This window comes from Podarcis tiliguerta (assembly GCF_965153285.1).
Source record: "Podarcis tiliguerta genome assembly, chromosome: 3".
NCBI lineage: Eukaryota > Metazoa > Chordata > Lepidosauria > Squamata > Lacertidae > Podarcis > Podarcis tiliguerta.
Window position 1 is genome coordinate 96682167 of NC_139536.1, and position 16399 is coordinate 96698565.

At 40.4% G+C, this 16399-nt stretch overlaps 1 protein-coding gene across 2 annotated transcripts in view; it reads right to left on the reverse strand.

Moving 5' to 3' along the window:
* CSMD1 (CUB and Sushi multiple domains 1) overlaps positions 1-16399 on the reverse strand; it is a 920428-nt gene that overhangs the window by 635787 nt on the left and 268242 nt on the right. For both annotated transcript variants that reach the window (XM_083431289.1, XM_083431288.1), the window contains exon 3: positions 2922-3034. In XM_083431289.1, the coding sequence (XP_083287415.1) occupies positions 2922-3034 (113 nt within the window). The remainder of the gene's footprint in view (positions 1-2921; positions 3035-16399) is intronic.

Consider the following 16399-nt stretch of genomic DNA (forward strand, 5'->3'; position numbering starts at 1 on the left):
ACCCCGTTGCAGGGATTTGAACCGCTGACCTTCTGATTGGCAAAGCCCAAGAGGCCCAGTGGTTTAGACCAGAGTGCCACCCGCGTTCCTTTCTCAATGTTCTGATTTTATTTTATTTTTTAACAGAATATAGACAAGGCAAATGAAATTCCTTACACTGGAATGTGCATTCGAATCAACATTCCACTAATGCAGTGCAAATGAACTACACCCACATTTGTATCTGACTGTACATCTAAACATGAATGTTTTTCCTCTGCACTGCATTGCTTTCAATAAGATGTGGTTCCTCTGCATGACATCTCAGTGGTACAAACATTTGTATGTGTGTCCCAATGTAAAGAAGCACCAGCCTACCGTAATTCCCTTAGTAATGGGGATAATGGCAACATGCCCTACCAGAAGCAGATGGGGAAACAAAGTCTTTTGTGTGTGTGGAATATACAAATGAATGGAAGTGTCAGGCAGGAGCTGCAGACAGTTTTACTCTTCCCAACATGCCAAGTTTTGCAACAAAAACATTTTGAAAAATGAGCTAAAGCAGATACTCATCAACTAGCAAGGAAGCAGAAATTGGATATAATTCCTCTAGTGAAGAAACCCTCTGGGAAATTAGCTAATAGTGTAGAAGATATAAAAATGATTATTTTGTTTTTCAGCCACTTATATCAAACTGAGAGACCTCAGGATGTGACACATTATTATTATTTTTTTAAATGAACTGCAGATCCCCAAAGTTTAGATTTAAGATAATTGAGGAACTAAATGCTGCAATTTCCCACAGGAATTCATAAATCAGATTAAGAATCTTCAGAATAAGAGACACCTGATTTTGATCATTTTGCAGCTGAATTCTACCAAAATTATGCATAAGTATCGGGCACTTATTTAGGTGAATTTGCTTAATTACCACATTGACAACAGGGGTTCTGGAACTCAGCGCGAACACCTCCCTCTTTCTCTTTAGAATAGCAATGGCACCCACCTGAAAGGTACTGTAACTGAGTTGCAATGAGTTCCCCTCACACACACACACCCAAGAAAAAGCCCTGCCACAGGCTGACATTGCTGGAATTTCACAAGGGATGATATTTTTTCCTATAGCCAACACACACTGAATGGGTTAGAAGAAAACTGACATCCAGTAGGAAGAAATACACAGAGACCTATGTCTTCTAAATAGGGTCTTCTAATAAAAGTGCAATTTGATACAGTATTATACTTCATATCCAGAAAACCATTACGGAAATGCTTCAAAAAATACAGCATCTCTCAAATACATATCTAAATCTTACATAATGGTTCCAGATGTTTTCATCAACTATGGATAATTAAGTAGGGTAAATCACCCCAGTCACAGCCTTCTCACCACTTCATTGTTTGCCTCATATTCTCCCGTGTCCATCGTATGTTGAATAAAATCCCACCACAGTGCTAAAATCTTGTTGCTGTGCTTTTCCTTGTATCAAACATTTGGAGACAGTGGTTTGTTTCCCCCCCTGATAGTGCTCTATAACATATCTTTCCATAACAATTATTTTTGTTTTTCTATCTGCCACCAATAAATGAGTTATCAAATCCTTAGAACTTGTATTATTATTAGATGCATTCTAAATAAGAGTTTTTACTGATCTTTAAATATTGAAGTTTAGAAGGATGATTTCAAAATAATAGGGTTTCCTCCATATATCATAGACCATAGCATAGCACCTCCATAGACCATAGCACCAAGGCACACCATGAACTCCAGAGGCTTAGGTAAATAGTCTATGTATTTAAAGACGAGGCAGGGCTGGCCCAAGACATTTCGTCACTTGAGACAAACTCCCAAATGGCATTCCCCCTCCTTGTCAGGGAAGAAATGGGTCAGGAAAGAGCTACATCAGAATTAGGGGGGTGAGGAAGAAAGGTCAACATCTGCATAGCTGCCCAGGTAGACCCTGCCGCCTGAGGCGGTTGTCTCAAGTTGCCTCATAGATTGCCCAGTCCTGGGCCTAGGGTTGTGTGTGTGTGTGTATATATATATATATACACATATATATAATTATTATTTGATTATTATTTGCTGGAGAACACCCAATATTTTCAAAACTGAACAATTTCTAGAAAAAGCCTTCTTTCATACACTTCTCCATGCCAAAGCAAACACAAACTTCAACCAGGAAATATAGACAGGCAACCATTACAAAACTTCAGAATCAAATGCCTCACAACTGCAGAGCAACAAACATCAACATTATCATGCCAAACATTTTCTGAAACGAGCAAGATGTTTTCTAAATCAAATAAGCAAAACAAAACTGCGCTATGAATGACCACAAGTTTCGCTCTCTACTAAGTTTGGAATAATTCCATTGTTTTCAGATATAGTGTTCTTGTGCAAATGATTTTAACTCTTTTACCCCCCCCCCCCGCCCCCAGGGAAAGAGATTTATGAAAATCTGAACTCAGAATAGAAACTGCCCATCATAGAAGTAGTGGTTTCTTAAAAAAAAATAAAAATAATTACTCCCCGCTCCTACTGGAAAAGCACATTAATCAGTGCCTAGAAAACACACCAACTTTTGAATACATATTCAGGAGCCTATGCATATCCATCAAGTTCTCAAGAATTCAGAAAACATCATGTACAATAAATCCATATAGAGAAAATGCTGAAATAAACATGCAAGTGTTTGAATAAATACCAATCTAGTCCACTCACTGAAAACATATTTTTAACTTGTTATTCCAATATATTGTAGTACAGATATGACCAAGACAGGTAACTCCAATAAACAAAATATAATCCTTCAAATTTGGGATTCACATCAATCCACAGGAAAAACAGGCTCACCAACCACTCCGTATACATCCTCAAAACATTTTTTTCCTCCCAAGTTTCTTCAATAGATCATTCAAAAATAGTTATTGAACCCTACCTTCATATATCGCCTTGAATCCTTGAGCACTTACAGCGAAGTCTGTAGTGAAGCAGAGAGTCATAATTGATCCTGTGCTCACTATGGAGGATGGCAGCTGAAATCCAGAAAGCCTGCAAGATGCAAGAGACAAAAATAAATCACAGTATTTGTTATTAATTGTAACAACAACAACAACAACAAAACTCCCAAAGAGCATCATTTAAATGTTTATATTGGCAGCCTCTTCTTTGATGAATATCTGAAGACTTGAAAAAGCATCTGGAGGTACTCCGCTGATAGTTCTAAATCTTTTGAAAACTTTTTAATAGCACACTTCACATCTGAGCTGGGGGGGAGCACCCTTCACTCTGACTATAATTAAAGAGGACTTAAGCTTTGCTCTGCTCTCTTCCCAGCAGGGAGGTCTACGTGTGTGTCTATGCGTGTAAATTAATGTTGGCCTGAGTGTACTACAGATTTGGATACTAACCTTGGAAATGATTTGGGGGATGGAGCCAACATCTCTCTCCAAACAATTAATCATGGTTTGTTGGTTTGTTTTTACTTTTCACAACTGCCCATAGCCACTGTTCTTTGGTTTGCTGGCTGTGCTGCTGTTTGGATAGTGCTTTTGCATTTTCATTCCTTCTTGAGCGAACCCAGGCAGCTGAAGCTCCTTATTCTCAAAGTTACACTGTCAAATGTTTAGCTTTGTGCCAAAGCACATGAAACACATTGCTCTGGAAGCAGCACTTCCTGCACTTGTCATGTGCACTGAATATGACCGGCTGGTGTATAAAATAATGCCACAAAAGAGTGGCAAAAATGTTGTTGTGAGCTGAGAGGAGTGGGCGGTTATGCCGTATGTCTGAGTCCCTTTGAATTCTTGGCTCCGGCAAGGATTCAAATTGCTGGAATAGCCAGACAATTTTCTTGGTAATGGCCCTCTAAGTATGGGCCACTAAGGTAACAAAGGAAGTGGTTCTGTGCCAGATAAAAATGGGTAGGCCTCCCTCCCTCAACTCACTGGTGGTTAGAAAGACAAAGGCTAGAGTTGAGTTGTGTGTGAACTAGAAAGTGAGAAGCTGCAGGCTGGGCAGCTGAGAGGAAGAACCATGCCTGATTTCTGCTGGAATCCAAGGCTGTGGTTATGGGAGAAGCAAGAACCTCTTGGGATGTTAATGCTGTGAGGTCCTCTGTCATAGGCTCAGGTTGCATATATGTGTAAATAAACCATATGTCCTAAATACACCTTTCTGAGGAAACTGAACCCTGATAAGTTGTGAGGACGCACATAGGCCCCTTAGTATGTGGAACTGCCTTGCATAGACCATTTAAGGTAGCTTCTCCATTGTGGCATATTGTGAAACTGTCCCTAATCCAGGAGTTTTATCTAGACAGGAAAAACAAAGCAAGAAAACTATCTCTATTTGAATGCACAGTGCAAGGTGACAATAGAACTAAATCTGAAGGCTTTAAAATATTCATGTTCAAATAGTTTTTCTTTGCTTACTTTTCCTTCAAAGGTCTTAATAAACTGTTAAGTTAGAAATAGGTGGTATTAGTGAAAACATAATTGCCCATTTTTTTAGATTAAGCTGTTGGCACAGTTGCTGCCGTGATTCTGTGCATGGTAACCTGCTCATATGGAAAGATGCCCACACAGTCTGTGTAGGTAAGCATGTACAAACGCACCCATGTGGTTAATGTCAACTGTGTCATAGAATTGCAGAGTTGGATGGGCCATTTCATCCAACCTGCTGCACTGCAGAAATCACAGTTACAGAATATCTAACAGATGGCCAGGCAAAACCAGTTAAGGAGGTTTCATGAGCATTAGAGTGGTAAAAGAAATATTATTACGTAGATCATGTGGCAAGTCCTGTTATGTATTCAGTGGTTTGTGTTTGCCTGAGCTTGAGTCTGGACTAAAGATTCTGAGCCAGTGTTCTGATTCAATACATGATATCCAATCACAGAACGATTAAGGATTTGGGCCTCTGTCATTGGCCCTTAAACTCTGAGTTATGATTCACAGCTTGAAAGTTTAGATAGCCAATCATGGTGGGAGTGGGAGTGGCCCAGGCCTTCAGAAATGTATATAAGCAGTTGCTTCGCCTCTGTTGTCTAGTTCTGTTAGTTCAATAAAGGTTCTTGCTGTTCAATAAAGGTGTCTTGCCTCGTGGGAACCGACCTACACAGACAACAGCATTCCCAAATCAAAAGGTATGCAACCTCTAGCAAAGGAGGATTAATTCTCAAAGACTGCAGATCTATGCACATTTAGCAGTGAGTAATTTCCATTTAACATAAAAGGACCTTACTTCTGACTGGATAGGCATGCAGTCCTGTCACCAACAATGGCTTATTCCATTAAATATTCGCATGTATGTTCCAGAAATCTTTTGAACTATAATTGTTAGCAAATTCTTCAAAAGCTGTAGTTTACAGAAAGTTGTATCCCATGTTTTCCATGCATAAGCAGAACATATTTCAGCTTGCATAACAAGATTTCTCATTCCCCTCCTCACCCCTGCAGTCCCCCATGTGCCCCATGGGTAGCAGCGGAAAGTGAAGTTGGGTCACACAATACTGGATTCTCCACAGAAGTATACATTGCTAGAGAGAAAAGCCCATGTATATCAGCTCCATGTGAAAATGAAATTATGACTTCCCAACAGTGTGCGCGTAGCAAAGAAGGCACCTGTATGATTTTCAAACATTGCTGGCAAACTGTGATACTAGTGCACACCTGTACAAAGAAAAGTTGTAGGACAAGTAGCCTTAAAGCAGGCATCCCCAAACTCTGCCTGTTTTGGGACTACAACTCCCATCATCCCTAGCTAACAGGACCAATGGTCAGGGATGATGGGAATTGTAATCCCGAAACATCTGGAGGGTCAAGTTTGGGGATGCCTGCCTTAAAGAATAGGCTTGAGTCATAACTATAGACTACAGAATTAACATAGTAAACAACCATTACAAAAGACCATAGGAGCCCACTACTAGGGGCTGAAGGCTCCTACAAATTTGATGGGTATTGCCATTCAAATGGTGTGTGTGTGTGTGTGTGTGTGTGTGTGTGTGTGTGTGTGTTGTGACTGATTATGCAGGTTGGGGCTTACCTGAGTCGGGCCCCCTCCCCAGGTATTTGAATTCAACTCGGCACCCCTGCCAAAGTCTGAATCCTTTTGTCTTCTTTGTTGTGATATCAGGCCTTTAATGACCAGATGTTTTGTTTGTGCTCAAAGGCACATCCCAACGGACCTCAAAGTTCATTATCAGTAACATTGACTACAAATTCTCAAAGCAGTCTAGTATTTTTCTATCCATGTAACTTGATTATTTTTGAAGAGACAGCAGCTGGCTAATATTGAGAGGTGTATAATTTTTTAATATCTATTGACTTGATATATTTCGTACACACACATTCTACACTAAATTTCAGGATGTATTTATGCAGTGCCATGGTGACTATATCTTGATCTTATATTGTTTTAGTAAATATTTCCACCTCTAGGATGACGTCTGCTGTTGAGACCTGTATTATTGACCAACGACAGCCGATATGTCTGCTTCACCTGATTTCAAGGAATATTGAACTTGTTTTGACACAAACTACTTTTTTTCTGAAGTGTGTATACTTCAAATGCTATGTGACTGCTTGAAGGGTAGTTCCTGTACACTACCTTTTGAAAGTTGGCAGTAAAAATTTTAAGAAGTGGTAGCGAATGAAAATGAGACAAACGTTGAGTTAAACAAATAATCTACAAAATGCATCCAGTTTCAATGAAAGCAAAGCAAAAACAGCACTGAGTATCTAAAATAATGGGATAAACATACCAAAAGAAACCTGTTGCACACCTCCATTCTGAAAGCATTTTTGCACCTCATTCAGTTGTATTTCTTCTGGAAAACTCCTTTTATAGGTGCTCTTTATAGAACCGTGTCTTGTTTCTAACACCAATTATCAGTTTATTTTCCGTATTTGGGTACACTTAGCCAAGTCCAAAGTATGTATGTATCATATAATATGAGATGCGGGTGGCACTGTGGGTTAAAGCCTCAGCGCCTAGGGCTTGCCGATCGAAAGATCGGCGGTTCGAATCCCTGCGGCGGGGTGCGCTCCCGCTGTTTGGTCCCAGCGCCTGCCAACCTAGCAGTTCGAAAGCACTCTCGGGTGCAAGTAGATAAATAGGGACCGCTTACTAGCGGGAAGGTAAACGGCGTTTCTGTGTGCGGCTCTGGCTCGCCAGAGCAGCGATGTCACGCTGGCCACGTGACCCGGAAGTGTCTTCGGACAGCGCTGGCCCCCGGCCTCTTGAGTGAGATGGGCGCACAACCCTAGAGTCTGTCAAGACTGGTCCGCACCTTTACCTTTTATCATATAATATATGCCCTTCCATAATCTCACTTAATTCTTTCAGGTGTGAGTACAGGCCATAACCTTTCTCTGTTTCCAAATGTGATTATGAAACTATAAAGCAGTGGTCTAATGAAGTGATCCAGTCAAAAATCTAGCAGTGGAAGAAATGAGCATGTGGTCTCTTTAAAGAAATGAGAAATAAAAAATGATCAGCCTAGCTATATTGTGCTTAATGGTTTTTTTAACCCATTATTATCCATGAGAATGCAAACTCCAGCTTTAGCCTTTCACCTCTACCTTATTTTTTAGAGTAAACTTTTTTTAAAAAAAATAAGTGAATAAACTTTTGTTGGAAATGAAGTTATTTTATTTGGAGTTTGATAGTTCAAATAGGAAGAAAGATACTGTCATATATATCCTGGAGAAAATATATTTTCTTGGAAAGACTCCTCTGTCATATTAACATCCATAATCATTCAATTATTTAACCTTATTAGAAAGGTGAATTTATTCATAAGGCAGGGAACATTAATTCCATCTTCCATTGTGCTAGAAGACATTTTATTCAAACCTTAATTTAAATTGTCACCCAATATTGTCAGGTCACCTAGCATAATTGAAGGATTGCATTTTGAAAATATCTGAAATTCTACATAGTATTTTAGTTATCTCTGTCTTAGGAGCACAGATATATCCTTCTCAAAAGCAGGTAATATTACGATTACAGCTACTGTACTCACTTTCAAAAGCTCTCAATTTCAATTAAAACCTTTGTAGATGCTGGTTTAGCTTCTCAAAGCTCCTCTCAGATTAGATCAGAAAATTCTTCCAGAAAAAAATATGCAAGAACTCAGGTAATTTTTCAAATGGCTTATCAGTTCATATGGGGGCGAATGGGGGATACTGCTGGAGCAAATCAAAGGGAAGCAGTCAAAAAAATAATTTACTCACACCATTGGAACAAATATTTTTTTTTAATCAGTATTTAAAACATTTTCATTTGTGACCTGATGACCAAATAAAAACTCGGGCACAATATTATTAGAGATTGGAGTGGCATGTGGCTATACCAGTGTTTTACAGCAAGTTGGTTTCACCTTTTGACTATTTAGAAGTCACACTGCTTCTAAATGTGTTGGTCTCGTGTGGGGCACCAAGGAGAGATTGGCTGTCTGGCTGGTGTACCGACCACCCAGCACACCGGCAGCCACCCTGTCAGACCTGCTGGAGGTGGTGGCGGGCTGGGCCTTGGAGTTCCCAAACCTACTGGTTTTGGGAGACTTCAACGTCCATGCCGATGCCGCTCCCTCCTCACAGGCTCTGGACCTAGTGACTTCCATGGCAGCACTAGGGCTCTCCCAGTTTGTTTTGGGCCCCACTCATCAAGCAGGCCACATGCTGGATCTGATCTTTGGGGCTGGCATAGATGTGATCATGCTCCCCCCTGTGGAAGTGCCATGGTCTGATCACTACGCTCTGAAATCCAAGATTGACTTCCCGCTCCTCCCCTGCTCGGGTGGCGAACCTATTTGGGCTCGTCCGCAAAAACAGATGGATCCTGATAGATTCCAACAAGCCTTGCGGGACCCTGCTCCTCCTGGCGACTCCTTAGATGACCTTGTTGAGGACTGGAATAACTGGCTCTTGGCAGCCATTGATGAGATAGCACCCTCTGCGACCCCGTCGAAACCGGGCCCCTTGGTTTACTGAGGAGCTCCGGAAAATGAAGCGGGATCTCAGATGGCTAGAGAGAGTATGGCGACTGACTCGTGACGGAGCCTCAAGAACATCTTACAGGACGCTTATGAAAGTTGTAATCATTCAACTTGTTTTTATTATTGCTTGTAAGCCGCTCTGAGCCCGGCCTTGGCTGGGGAGTGCAGGGTATAAATAAAAATTATTATTATTATTTCTAAAAATAATAATCATGATGACAAGCTCTTGGTGATATACATCCTTATCTGGACAATCAAATAATAATAGCAAGGCTATTTTTTTTATCTGATATAAAGTGTCTTTTATAACTTCCCCACAAATGTGCTTCGTTTTTACCACCATCACCACCAGTTATGATAAAATGAGTCCTTTTCTCAACAGTCTCTCCAGCATTCAGGTTTGGTTAAGCCATTCACGCAACCTCAAAGGGGTGAATCAGCGAGGCAAAAATTCCAACCTATTTCCTGATCTGGGACAATATCAACTTCAGCAGCTTTTTCTGCCTCAAAGAAATGGCATGCATTTGGTTCTATTTCAGCTCCCAAATCCCTTTCAAACACAAGTCTCAGTCAATCTAAGCTCCCAGCAGACATTTGAAAGTTACTTGATTACTGGATACTTGAGATTTTTATAAAATAAGAGCAGATGGCAAGTTACAACATCACTTTTTTATTAATAGCGGTGACTCCCAAGTGCTCATTGCACATCTTTTCGGTAGAGTTATAAAGGCATATCCCAAATTAAAATTGTTTATATGCCAAACATGTTGCTTAGGGATTCATTGCTTACTCCATGCACCTTTTGGTTCCCTTGTGTATCTTTTAGCATGAAAATTATCATATTTTGCCAGGTTTAAAGGCATGATAGAACGTTCCTCAATGATTAAACTTAGAATGTTAAGTAAAACAAGTGTCAAGAAGACAAAATCTGTTCAAATCCCCTGATAGTGTCTGTGCTTCTGCTTTTTAGATCTCCGATAATTAGATAAACTCACAATGCTTCTGGCAAGTACCATTTTCAAAAACAAAGCTGTATTCAGGGTTCATCTAACTGAATTCAGTGAAAACCAATATGTGGAGGCAAATGTGGTTTGAATTCTACCGCAGCTAAGTAACTTTAATTTCATTTTGCCTAAATAAATTGAAGGACATAACACAAAGCTGTTGAAATGTACCATCTACTACTATTGTCCCAAAACCCATGAGGCATAAAATGTGGTCTCATCTACTCAGTCACCTCTCATTCTAGCATCTACATTTTGATGGCTTAAAGCTGGAGAAATTTCCAGCAACTTGGTGACAAAGTGCTTACTCAGATTCTCTATGGTGTTGAAATCTGGAGCTCTCATCTGAACTCCATTAAAGTTTTGGAAACTGTGCAGAATTTTTTATTTTGGAAGCTATACTCTGGGCCATCAGGAATATTAGCAGCTCTTTGTACAGAACCTGGATGGCCAACAATTAAGACAAGGACAGACTAGTAGTATGCCTGTTGAGCATTTTCCTGTGCTGTGCTATATGGAATTGGATGATAACCAACTCTGGAAAGCAGCTTGTCAAGATGTTTTAGGGTATTATTTTCTAGAACTGAGCTCTGCTTCGACATTGAATAAGTTACATCTAAGGGATTGGCTGCTCTGGATAGAATCCACAAGGGACCTGGAGACTAATTAGAAGCAGCAAAAAAATTCTCCTTAGTATGCACTCTTGAGAACAGAGCATTTTAGAGCTAGTTAACTGACCAAGGGACGCGGGTGGCGCTGTGGGTAAAACCTCAGTGCCTAGGACTTGCCGATCGCATGGTTGGCGGTTCAAATCCCCGCGGCGGGGTGCGCTCCCGTTGCTTGGTCCCAGCACCTGCTAACCTAGCAGTTCAAAAGCACCCTCAGGTGCAAGTAGATAAATAGGGACCGCTTACTAGCGGGAAGGTAAACGGCGTTTCCGTGTGCGGCTCTGGCTCGCCAGAGCAGCTTCGCCACGCTGGCCACGTGACCCGGAAGTGTCTGCGGACAGCGCTGGCTCCCGGCCTCTAGAGTGAGATGAGCGCACAACCCTAGAGTCTGTCAAGACTGGCCCGTACCTAACTGACCAAACTCTCACTAACCTCAAGAAATGCCTTTATTGAGTTGCATTTTCAAGTGATGCCCACTGCAGTCTTGGATGGTCACTGCAACCAGGTCATGTACACAAACACACTTTGTATTTGTGGTCAACCACAGATGGAAGATGACACTCATTATCTGCTAGCCTGCCCCTTATATAGAGATGGAAGAGATCGCTTTCCAAAACCTTTATTCACACACAAGCAAGCAGGTAAATCCTGCCATAAAGCTGGATTTGAATTTGTTGATGTCTCTGGTAACTCCTCTCTTACATCATAGGCCCATATTATGGATCGATGGTCTGCATTGTTTTATGTATGGGTAGCCTTTAGACTCTGCACTTCTCTGAATTGTGCAATAGAGTACAAAGCTGTTCATCTTTTCCAGAATCCAGTGCATTTAGAATCCAGTATATTTAGAAATGTACATTGAGTTAAATTATTATTTAAATATGGTTTTATATGGTCTCATATTGGTAAAATAATATTTCATATGGTGTATTTTGTTTTTCACTTCAAGATCGAGCCAATTTTAAGGGCAGCCATTTTTATTTGTTTTAGAGTAAGGTCCATGGGGCTGCTTGCCAATTGTTTTGCCATTGGCTATTTTTCTTTAGGCTGTTCCCTTCCTTTAACTGTTTGTAAATTTTGTTGTTTTTTTTGCAGTGGGAGTAGGTTCTCACAGCCTGATAGTGAAAAAATAGTTTAAAATGGAAATAAACAGTTAAACAAAGCTTAGGGAAACAGACCTCACAACAACTTATGAACTTTTGGTAGCCTACCCCTGAAAACTGATAATTTTTGCTTCTGCAAATGCAACAATGCATTTGGAGGATTAATTCTGCCTGACCCTTGTTCACCCACACTCATGTGCATACAGACTTTCTTAGAAGTCAATTTCCCTGAAATAAATGGAACTGAGTAACTGGGGCATCAGGATACAGGATACCTTTCTCTACCATAGGTTTTCTTTTTCCTTTTCCTGGTAATTCTTCTTTCCCCAGCCCCAAGTCAATAAAAACTAGTTTTCCATGTAATTTGTTTAATGATATTGCAGAGCTGCCATAGTTGAACTGTTTTCGGTACTTTCTCCCCTTCATTCAGATTTCTTCAGCTCAGTATATCCTCCCCACCATCAACACCAATGGGTGGTTGTCATATGGGTTGTCCATATGAACTATGATACTCATATCATATACATGTCTATTCATAAGTCAGTCCCATTGAGTTCAGTGGGACTAGATCCTCATTCAGTATGTCTAGAACTGCAGCCTAAAATTGTTATTGACTGACAGCTAGGAAGAAGCGGATCTGGTTTTTGAGTTGGCATTTTCAATGGCCGGAGAATGATGGTGCACTTCAGATGCAAATTGCTCTTTTATTTTCACTTCAAGAGCAGCATTACAGAAAGATAATGCAATGTCAGAAGAAAGGTTAGACCTTAAATGTGCCACAAATGTGTTCATTATTGTACCTTTTTCATTTTGTAGGAACTCTGACAACTATTATATTGCAAAAGGGGGCTTTCGAGCTATCAAATGAAACATACGCAATCTGTATTAAAATAAATATTGGAGGGGATGAATAAGTGAAATGACAGAATTGTTAAAGGAAAATTGTTTCTGCTATGGAACTTTTTATGGAAAGCATCTTACATTTGGCAATTACTGGTAAATATCAGTCACACAAGGCAATGATCATAGAAGTTATACTGAGCACTTTTTAGACAGTAGAAAGTGCATTAAAAGACTACTACACTTGATCTTAGCCAAAAGGCCGAGCGACTAAAAGACTATCAAAATAGAATGTTAAAAATATTTAGGTGTTTATATTTTCAACCTGGTTTCGTTCGAATGAGATTCCAGGGTGTTCTTACAAATATATTGTGCATCCACATGCACACAAATGCACACACAAATTGAATAAAACTATTAAACATACCAAAGTTTTAAAACTGTAACCGGATATTAAATACATAAGATAAAAACAGTGACCATTGTGGATATCCCAATTCCATTAAACATGAACAGCCTGCTCTGTCCCATAAGCCTAACATCTCCAAACAACATTTCAAAGCAACTCCTAAAAATTTGTAATGAGGGACCACTACACAGCTAGAGAAGAGGAAATTCCACAAACTGGATGTCATAACCAAGACCATGCTACCACCCACAAACTTTGTTCCTCAGTGGGAGCATGTTAAGGGCCTTGACTTCATATCTGAATGCAGATATTGGGAGAGGAGCTCCATCATGTAATTAGAACCCAGGATTTTCAGGGATTTATAGTTCACTGTGGACATCAACTTCCTTAAGACAAGCCACTTCCATGCTTTGGTTATATCTGACACTATCTCCTAGGTAGTTTTTGGTTATGGACATAAGCATCGGCTCCTAGGGACTGAGCCACTGTGGACCCTCTCAATTTGTTTTGGGAGGGGACTGGGGACCTCCCTTGTTGAGGCTGAATGTAGAGCCGGGTGCAGAATGTTAGGATATTGGGTTGGGTCCCCTCAATGTGCTTCAGAATATGGTTCCTGTGGTTATGTATATATACCGTATTTTTCGCTCTATAAGACACACCAGACCACAAGACACACCTAGTTTTTGGAGGAGAAAAACAAGAAAAAAAATATTCTGAATCTCAGAAGCCAGAACAGCAAGAGGGATCGCTGTGCAGTGAAAGCAGCAATCCCTCTTGCTGTTCTGGCTTCTGGGATAGCTGCGCAGCCTGCATTCGCTCCATAACACGCACACACATTTCCCCTTACTTTTTAGGAGGGAAAAAGTGAGTCTTGAAGAGCAAAAAATACGGTAAGTTCCATGCTCTCCTCAGGTCCAGATATGGGGATTCTAATTATGAGAGCATGTACATATAAAAATAATTTAAGAAAATCAGATACAAAATCATACATGTGCTTCATGTGTAGTGCCTGTCTCACACAATGTCATATACGCACAACTAGAATAAACACACAGCCTGTTACTTCCAGCCAACCAAGGATTGTTATTTAATGGATTGTTAGTATTACTATTATCCTCAAACACTCATGCCAAAGACTCATGTATGCAGCTGGGAAAGCCTGCTGTATGTTTCACCCCCATACCCACTTTATGTAATAGCATCAGCAGTGGTCTTCGGGCTGTCAAATTTCAGGGGTGCCTTGTGCAACGCTAAAATTCAGTGCCCCCTGCCTCTCTCACTTCATTCCACAGTATTGCTGTGGCACCCCCTGCAGCGTCCAGTGTGGGCGAACCAGCCCTGCTACCCTAAAACCCCCTCTGATATCATTTCCTACTTGAAAAGCATTGCAACTAAGGAAACAAACAATGCCACTTTGTTAAAATAAAACGATCTTGCAAACTGTTGCGTTTACAAACTTACCATTGTCATTCTATGTACGCAAGTAAACACAGTGCTTATCCTTCCGAATGGGATAAGGAGCAAAACGATCTGTTTCAGAGCAAATTGTTGAAAAGCGTTCAGTTAGCAATCAAACTCATGATTTAATATATCCCAAAACAGCCATAGGAATTTGGCGGGGCAATGCAGCTGTATGACAGCATAATAACCACGGAGGAGAAGAGAGCACCATACCCTCAGTCTGCATCAGGCAGCTAAGCAGAAAGATAAGCTTCCCAAAAGTCGACATATTATCCAACTCTGAACCAAAAGATATAAAAAATTCTTGAATTAGAAATATGAATCTATGATTCACACTTTCTGGCCAGATACATAACTTGAGCCTATATTTTAAGGTCGACAAAATGTGTTTTATCTTGCTTTTCTTAAAACAGTTTACATTATGAATTTTGCAAAAGAGCGGTGGGGATCCAGAAGAAAATGTGGGAGATATATATATATATATATATATATATATATATATATATATATATATGGGCTACTATTGAAATGTGCTAGCGGATTCTATTCAAGGGAAAATGCCAAGCAGATCCCACTAGAGAATTTGGAAATGGGGACTCAGCAGTCAGCTACAGATTTCACCCGGTCCAAATGGATTTTGTAACAGTGGCCTCATGATTTCAGCATGTGCAATATTATAATTTTTGTGTGCTTCTCTTGCAGGATCGCTATGCAACCTATAGGATGGTGTTTCTAGATATTTCATCATTCTTCTGGATATGTCTGTAGGTGTCTCGCTAAGCCGAACACATAAGCTAGGATATTCTGTTCCATTGCAATAAGTAGAAACTTCCCCCTGAATTAGAAGAACTAAATCTAGCTATTCTAGTTGCTACTGATTTTCCCCTGGCACCAACTCCATTACCTTTTTAGCCATACTTTATACCAAAAGAGTATAAAGAGTCATGGTGGTCATGACTGGACAGATCTTTGGCTATATAGATAATTAAAATACATTCTGGTTCTTCATTAACTTAGCATCCAGATTAATATCTCAAGATTTTGACCCCTTTTAATGGACTCTTAATGCTGACTTGTTTTTTTCCATTTCCCCCAGACCATTATCAATGCTGCTTTGATGTGCTGTTTTTATTATATTTATTTTTTAAATGATTGTTTTTATCCCTTGGGAGGCAGGACATTTTTTGAAGGGCAGAATGCAAATCTTGCCCTTCAAAAATGTCAAAAGCTCTCCATTAACTGTACTTCCAATAGTGTAGTCTTTATGATTAAACAAATGCCGAATCTTCTTTACTATATATGTTCTGGCAAGAAATGCTTAACAATGGGGCTCAGTTATGGACCAGAAGCACCTACTCAATTCATCAAACTTTTACATGCCTGCTTGACACACTTGGAAAAGACAGATTACTTGGATCCATTTTAATGTAGCTTCAAGTCTGATCATGGCACACTGAAACCATATTGGTCACCCTGGTTGATGGCATTTGTCAGAAGATGGGTGATTGCACCCCAAGGCCCCCAAGCCCTTCCCCAGTAAATATATTCAAACGGACACATAATTTTAGTTTAGGTTTTTGGGCAGAATTTTGGCCACAACTTTATTGATTACAAAACAAATTGAGCGGTATTGGCCTAGGCATTGGTCAGGGACTATAACTGACTCCAGCCTCTCTGGCTGGCAGTATGAAAGGGCAAACACCAAATGAGGGAGCAACATCAGTGAAGATCGATTGAAGTTCACCCTGGGGTTCCTGTGGTCCTGGCATGGCCCTAGCCCCTCAAGCGGACTTTGGATGAGATCCAGGACCCCCAGATTCCTTTACCGGAATACCCTATTTCTGGAGGGGCAGGTGATGGCCACACCTCCCCTCCCCCACAATTCTATAAACCAATGCCTAATGCCACATGAGCCTAGCGCTCACCGCCA